The 7,322-nt window shown below is 36.9% G+C and overlaps 2 protein-coding genes across 2 annotated transcripts in view; one reads left to right on the forward strand and one right to left on the reverse strand.

The window, feature by feature from the left end:
- LOC107712121 (double C2-like domain-containing protein beta) overlaps positions 1-3,771 on the forward strand; it is a 236,772-nt gene extending 233,001 nt beyond the window's left edge. Inside the window, exons 10-13 of the mRNA XM_016517264.1 lie at positions 134-344; positions 481-562; positions 651-747; positions 2,610-3,771. Coding sequence (XP_016372750.1) covers positions 134-344; positions 481-562; positions 651-747; positions 2,610-2,746 — 527 coding nt within the window. The 3' untranslated portion in view covers positions 2,747-3,771. The remainder of the gene's footprint in view (positions 1-133; positions 345-480; positions 563-650; positions 748-2,609) is intronic.
- Positions 3,772-5,438: 1,667 nt separating this feature from the next.
- The window catches only part of LOC107712143 (L-asparaginase), a 7,906-nt gene continuing 6,022 nt past the window's right edge, over positions 5,439-7,322 (reverse strand). Inside the window, exon 7 of the mRNA XM_016517288.1 lies at positions 5,439-5,646. Within this exon, the coding sequence (XP_016372774.1) occupies positions 5,563-5,646 (84 nt within the window). The 3' untranslated portion in view covers positions 5,439-5,562. The remainder of the gene's footprint in view (positions 5,647-7,322) is intronic.

Here is a 7,322-nt window from a genome sequence, read left to right on the forward strand (position 1 = left end):
GCAGAGTTTAGCTCCAACCCCAATTAAACACACCTGAACCAGCTAATCAAGCTCTTATTGACATACTAGAAACTTACCAGCAGGTGTGTTGAGGCAAGTTGGAGCTAAACTCTGCAGGACACCGGCCCTCCAGGACCGAGTTTGGGCACCCCTGTCCTAGAGCAAATGGTGGAAATGTCCTGCAATGAACCTCGTTTATCCTTTCATGGCTGTTTCTTTCAGCCCTCCACATTTTATATACAGGAGCTGCAATGCCCTCTGGTGGACATACTGACTTGTTGCATACGACAACACTATTCTGCATTTGTTTCAAATGTGCTCCCAGTTTTACTGCCTTTGCTAAGGTGCAGTTATTTCAGAATTATTCCTGTGCCAGATTGGTCTTGAAAGAAAGTCAACTTAACCTTTAGTGAAAGATCAAACTCAATGCATCTCTTTTTTTCTCTTTCTCTCTCTCTCAATATCACCAATGTATTTCAGGTATCTCAAGCCAGATGAGAACAAAAAATCAAAGCACAAGACAGCTGTCAAAAAGAAGACCCTCAACCCCGAATTCAATGAAGTAAGATGAACTTGACCAATGCCTGATTTACAGAATCTGTAACTCACATTAGTTTTTATAAATGCTAATTCCATTCTCCCTATAACAGGAGTTTTTCTATGAGATCAAGTATGCTGACCTCAGCAAAAAGACCCTGGAGGTGACCGTTTGGGACTATGACATTGGCAAATCCAATGATTTCATTGGTAGGAACTATTTACAAATTTGGTTTAATCTATCTTTTTATCATTTATTATTAGGGCCCGAGCACCGATGGTGTGAGGACCCTATTGGAATTGCTCCGTTTCTTATTCTTCTTCTTCTTCTTCTTCTTCTTCTTCTCCAAAGTGAATCGCATTTTTGAGGGCCTAAACATTCTCCCCCGTTCATCGCTGCTTGCAGCTTTAATTTTTTATTATTATCTTTGCGCTATATTTTTATTTTTCATTTTTACAGTTTGAATTAAGATCTGTTTTTAATGGTATGTTACCTATTGAAAGCAGTACCAAAGGTTAACTCCTTTTACGATGTAAGATACAATCCCAGGGCTCAGTAGTAACATTTTTTTTCTGATTTCCCAGTCAGGCCAGTAGTTCAGATTTCTACTTGCCCTGCTCACATTTTTGCATTTTACAAGTGTAATTTTTATGAACTTTTGAATATGAATTTTATATTTAGAATCATTTTACATTTCTTGTTATAACTGTCTAATTTTTACATTGTTGTATTAAATTATTCATAAACATTGTTTTTCATTAAAAATGAAATATTTCATAAAATATAAAGCACATTTACTATAATTGTCTAATAAAAGAATTTACTATAATTACTAGAGCCCGACCGATATGGGTTTTTTGGGGCCGATACCGATATCGATATATCGGCCGATATTCTTTGTGTATATTATAGTACAGTACCAGTCAAAAGTTTGGACACTTTCCCATTCGTGTGTCCAAACATTTGACTGGTACTATATATAGAATACAGTATATACATAAACAGAATATATACTTTAATTCAATTCAATTCCATTCAAAGTTTATTTCACTTTGGAACATTCATTCACGGATTTGCGCTACTGTCTTCACACACAGACGAAACTTACTAGAGAAGTGTGAAGTGTGACATAATATACCTCTGTAAATAAATATAAATTAAGATTTTATCTGCGTTATATGTTCTGTAAAAAAACATTTTCATATCGGCGGCATATCGGCTAAACGATATATCGGTCGGGCTCTAATAATTACTATAAAACTCCCAAGACAGCAACAAATTATTTTGCAATAAACAATTACATGAAAGAGAAAATACAAGGAAAAACATTACTGGTTTGTAATTTTCAACCCATTCGTACTGATGTCATGATGATGTAGTGAAGACTATCACAAGTCATTCGTACTATTTTGACAAAACCTTGTATCTGTTCCAGCCAGCTAGTCGTCCAACTGTCAGATTGAGAAGCTGAATTAGCAACCAAATGTAACAGAAAACCAAACGTTTAAGTTTGCAAAAAATGTTTGTACATTATCAAAGGATGCAAGATGCTGACCCAATTGACCCTTCGCAAAAAGACCCGCCCCCATTCGTTACTGTTGCTACGTCCAACAAGCCATGCTGCTCTCACACCACACATCATCTTCTCATGCAGTGAAAAAAACTGACAACACGCTGACAGACAAGACAGAGCAAATGACTTTTGGTATGAAGCAGTCTCAGCTTTCAAATTTTGTCATTTTGTAAGAAATTCAAATAATACCGTTTTGCGACTCTTTAATGTGTCGTGACAGATCGCTGTAGCGCCTCAGTTCAAGCGGCCCGTGAACGATCATCTCTTCCTCTTTACTAGTTATAGCACAAAATAAACATGAATGATCAAACCTCAGAAAGTATCTTGTTTCAACCGTGGAAAGACGTCAATACACACCATTTTTTAAGTTTAAGTCCACCAATGTCAATCTGCTCTCCTGTCTGGTTTGTTTGTCGGACAAGCAGTTGAGGTCTGAGTCCCATGGGGAACCTTTGTGTTTTTTAGATGTTTTAATGAACATTTCCTCCCTTTCTCCAGGTGGAGTCTCTTTAGGTATAAATGCCAATGGCGAGAGGCTAAAACACTGGTTTGACTGTCTGAAAAACAAGGACAAGAAAATCGAGCGCTGGCACACATTAACCAATGAACTCCCTGGTTCAGGGTACAATGACTGAGAGGCTCTCTTTCCAGTGGATCCCCCGATGCCTGCCCCTTTCCTACATGATGTCCATGTAAAGCCCAGCAGCCTGTGATGGATGGATCAACAGTCCACTGATTTAGAGATGGGTGCCAGTATCTGTTCCCACACAACACACCTGCTCTATCTCTTGTACTTTTTCTGGTGTTGAGCTTGCAGTCTGATTGTGTGGCTTGATGTGGCTTTTGGGCTTATATAAGGGTCTTTAATCAGCCTGTGCTTGTACAGCCTCATTGAAAATGGAGAGATGTTGTTCCGACAGCCAACAAGAGATCAGTTCCTGTTTTCAAATATTTAACCACACTCTACTGCTCTCTTTCTCCGTTCTCTTGAGGTTTTCTGTGTATTCAGGAATCCTGTTTACAGAAATTAGCTGTCAGTAAATGTATCATTATGCGTGTGCATCATGGCAGCAAAGGGGCTCTGAAAATACGCTTTCCAAAACAATATTGTTTACAGTCCAAAACCTTTCTGATGCCTATCTTAAGGCCAGGGTATAAACTACACAATTGTATTTTACAGACAGATGATTGTGAAGATTATATCGGTTGGTGGAAGTTAAAGAATTTTAGTTCTTACAATATAAACTCCCAACAAATTTAAAGAGTTTTTACTTGCCCCTTCTCCTAGTTTGTCTACTTAATGAATGTAATTTACCTTTTAGTTTCAGTACTCTCACTGCAAATGAACAGTGTGCCATTGACATTAAGACAGCACACAGCAGAGTTTCAATAGCCATTTTTCTAGAGAGAAAACAGTTTACGCGAGAACACACACAAATGCTGAAAATGCTCTATTATAGAAATGAATACTATGGATTGATTTTTGAATTAAACACTGTGCCCAAGCCCAATTCATATATTGCATTAACATCTTTTACTCTAAAATTTTTCAGTCTGTAAATCAAAAAAAATGGACTGGACAAACTATTGTTTTGAGATTTATTAATAGCGTGTTTATCTTATTCTTCCTTTGAGCATTTTAAAGATGACTAAATATATTTTTTTAAATACTGTGCTAAAGTCATTAAACATATTTTAATTTTGTGGCATTCAATTATAACCAGTGTATTATTTTAACCTCTCTGTGTTATTGCATATTTAGCATGCCATTGGTGGGTATCGTAGATATTATTACTGTATATTTAAGTTGTTGTTTTTTCCCTCATTACCAGGATTTTATTCATTAAGGTAATCTCTAGATTGGAGATAAGACTTCAGATGTTGGCTATTTATTAAACACATTGAAACTCCAAGGAGAACCGTCTACAGCCGTACAATGTAAGTTCACCAACTGAGAAACCTTATCTCTCTTGACAGTTCATTGTGCAAGCCACTCCTGTGACATTTTTGTAATCTTTTTGCTTTTGTACACAAACTCTATGGCATAAAAATGCATGCAATGTTCTTGGGCTGTCATTAAAATAACTTTGCTTAATGTTTGATACTGCTGTTCTCCTCTGTAAAAAGAGAGTTCCTGCTTTTGGATGCTACAGGAATGTCAGCCTTCCTTCTCGGACCGTTTTTGTACTTTTGAACGCTATCGCATTGCCCGTCAGTTTGCTCTATTGACTGGACATGTGACTGCATGTTACAAAAAATAAATCTTGTCTTGTTTTGATCATTTTAACTCTCAGGCAATTGTTTGCATATGATAGTGGTTCTCTGATTAAGTCAATATATTTCTTCTCCTGGTTCACCTTAATCTTGCACCGAATGGCCGAATTATCGTGCCTTTTCTTTTGTAACAGTGTGTTTTTGCACCACTCACTTTACAGAGATTGAAATTAGTTTTTAATATGGAAACAATACAATACATATGGCATAGTTATATTCTTGTCTGTGTTACACTGTTAAAACACTGTCTCCTGTAATATGCCTCTTAAAGGCACATAATGGGTATCCTTACACTGTGTGATAGTGCTGATGATGGCATGGGTGCAAGGCTGAGGTGGAGGATGCTTGTATAACTTCAGATTCTGGCATCTGGTAGTGTTAAACATTCAGACTAAAAAAAGAAACCTATTGGCTTTGTTTGCTGCCTCACTCATTGTACATCTTAAATTGCTCGTGCGTTCTTTTTATTTAAATGTTTATTTAAACCATATTATAAGATCTTTAACACATTGTGTTTTGTTATCCATGTTCATTTTTGTGCACGTCATGTTTGTTGTTAAAAGCCACCTGAAGTGAAAATATCGTAGAAATATAATGAACCACTGAAAGCATTAAGGGTTTAACTATAATGTCATTATCAAGTGCTGTCAGACACCAGAATCTGTTGTTTACTTTAATTTTTGTCCAATTTCAAAACTGTTCAAGTATTAAATCTAGAGTGTTTTTTACGATGGCGAATGATATTTGCTATTTACATGTTCAGAACTGGAAACCCATGTCAAATAAAGTAGAAAAATAAAATGAGTTCACCTCTTTTTGTCTTGGACATTAATATCAAACTGGAAGAAAACTGTGCCCTTGGAACTCTGCTTAAAAAAAACTGAATATTGAATAAAAATGATTTAAAAAATAATGTTAGGAATGTTTTATTGTTTCATGAACCTATTTTAGTTGTGCCAAAAACATCTAAAAAAAAAAAAAGTTTACATGAACCTCATTCTTTCTATAATAATGCTTTTAAAAATTGGAATTAACACCTTTTTGCATAAAAAAAAAAGTTTTATGATCTGGAAAAAACTAACGACAAAGAACTTTAAACTTTGAACTCTCTTAAAAGTACAGACACCTGCTGTTCCTTCTGGGCTTCCTGCCATCTGTGGCCTGGTTCAGCCAGAGCCTAATAACTCAACAGCTCCACCATGTGTTGTAAGCCTAGTCTCTGAGCATCATCTATAGGCCTGTTGTTGAACCTGTCTCTTTGCTGTCATTTCAGAGAAGATTGAAATAATGTTGCTTTTAATACAGGTACAGTGATGCTTTTATATCCATACAGAACCAAAAGTAAGGACACATCTGGCTTTCTCATGACTTTAAAGGGAACCTATTATGCAAAATCCACTTTTATATGGTGTTTGGACGTAAATATGTGTTGGCAGTGTATGAACACAACCACCCTACAATGATAAAAATCCACCCACTCCACATTTTGTAATCCCCTTTAAACCAAGTCAGTCTCACTAGGCCTCATGCAGTGTGATGTCACATTGCATAGGGCCGGGTCACGGGGTTTGATTGACAGCTCTGCATTGCTATAGTTTCCGCCCTCAGCGGTTGTTTGCTGTCCTCCATTTTCCCCACGCTTGAGCAGCTGTAACGTCAACAATGTCTCGCAAGCAATCCCGATGCTCTGTGTTTGGATGTAAGACTGAACATAAGAGTCTTCATTTTCTCCCAACATCTGAGCTGCTGAGGACGCTGTGGATTACTTTCATTTTTCAAGGTAATGCGCCTCAAAATCTACCTAAATACGTGTATCACTCCAGACCCCATTTTTGAATGTCATGTCGTTATTAGAGGTCGACCGATATGGGTTTTTCACTGGCCGATGCCGATATTTAGACATCAGGGCAGCCGATGGCCGATGTATGATGCCGATTTTTTTTTTCCCGCTATTTTGGCCGATTTTGTTTAGTTTTTTCCCCTTCATCTCATAAAAGTGAGTTTGAGTAAATGATTATTGCAGGGTACAAGATAGTAATAGTAGTAGTAGCCTAATTCAGAGTAATAATACATGGCTCAAAACTTAAGCACCTTCTCAAAACAGTTCTGAAGCATGCTTTTTGTTTATGTTTGCTGACAGACACCAGTGTTTCCCACAGACTTGCAAATGAAAATTCATTCTCTGCCAACAGGAGGCGCTGTTGGAGCGAGCGATATAGCGGTTTCCCCGGTAAAGGCTGTAATCAAATAAGCACTGAGCTCAGTCACAAACGCTACTTTATAAGGCATTACATGAAAGACAAAATGAAAATGACACCTAGGGCTGTGTATCGTTCAAAAATTTTCAATATCGATACCGATACCTTGACTTCGATACTGGTTCCTGAGCGATACTTTTTTCGATACCAATTTTATGAAATAAATTTTAAGATTACATTATCTAAAAAAAAAAAAAACCTTTGGTTTTATTTTTCAGCTTGTTGATGTTTATACAAACTCAAAGACTCATCTCCTGAGCCACTGCACAAAGGAACAAAATGTAACCAACACAATAAATCAGTGCAAAATAGTTTTAATAAAGCTCAAATAGTCTTCAGTTTACACATCTGTTAGGCTACATTTACACTAGTGCGTGTTCGTTTTAAAACGCAGCTCAGACAGAATCATGATTTCTATTAATTTTCCACTGATTTACTGATGAGCATTAGCAGCTTCCAGCGCGGTCTGCTTGTGTTCTCTCTTCCATGATCGCTGCTCTGACTCAGAGGTAATAACATATTTAATTTCAGCAACATTACATGGCCAAAACACACATTAGACGGCAATCGGAAGTTATTGCAAACACTCGATGGTGGTTTAAAGTGAGTTTTGAGTAAAAGCGGAATATAAATCTTATGTAGCATGATGCTACAGTGTGCATGAATGGTCACGTAACAC

Source organism: Sinocyclocheilus rhinocerous, unplaced genomic scaffold (genome assembly GCF_001515625.1).
Source record: "Sinocyclocheilus rhinocerous isolate Xijiao unplaced genomic scaffold, SAMN03320098_v1.1 scaffold1319, whole genome shotgun sequence".
In the NCBI taxonomy this organism is placed as follows: domain Eukaryota; kingdom Metazoa; phylum Chordata; class Actinopteri; order Cypriniformes; family Cyprinidae; genus Sinocyclocheilus; species Sinocyclocheilus rhinocerous.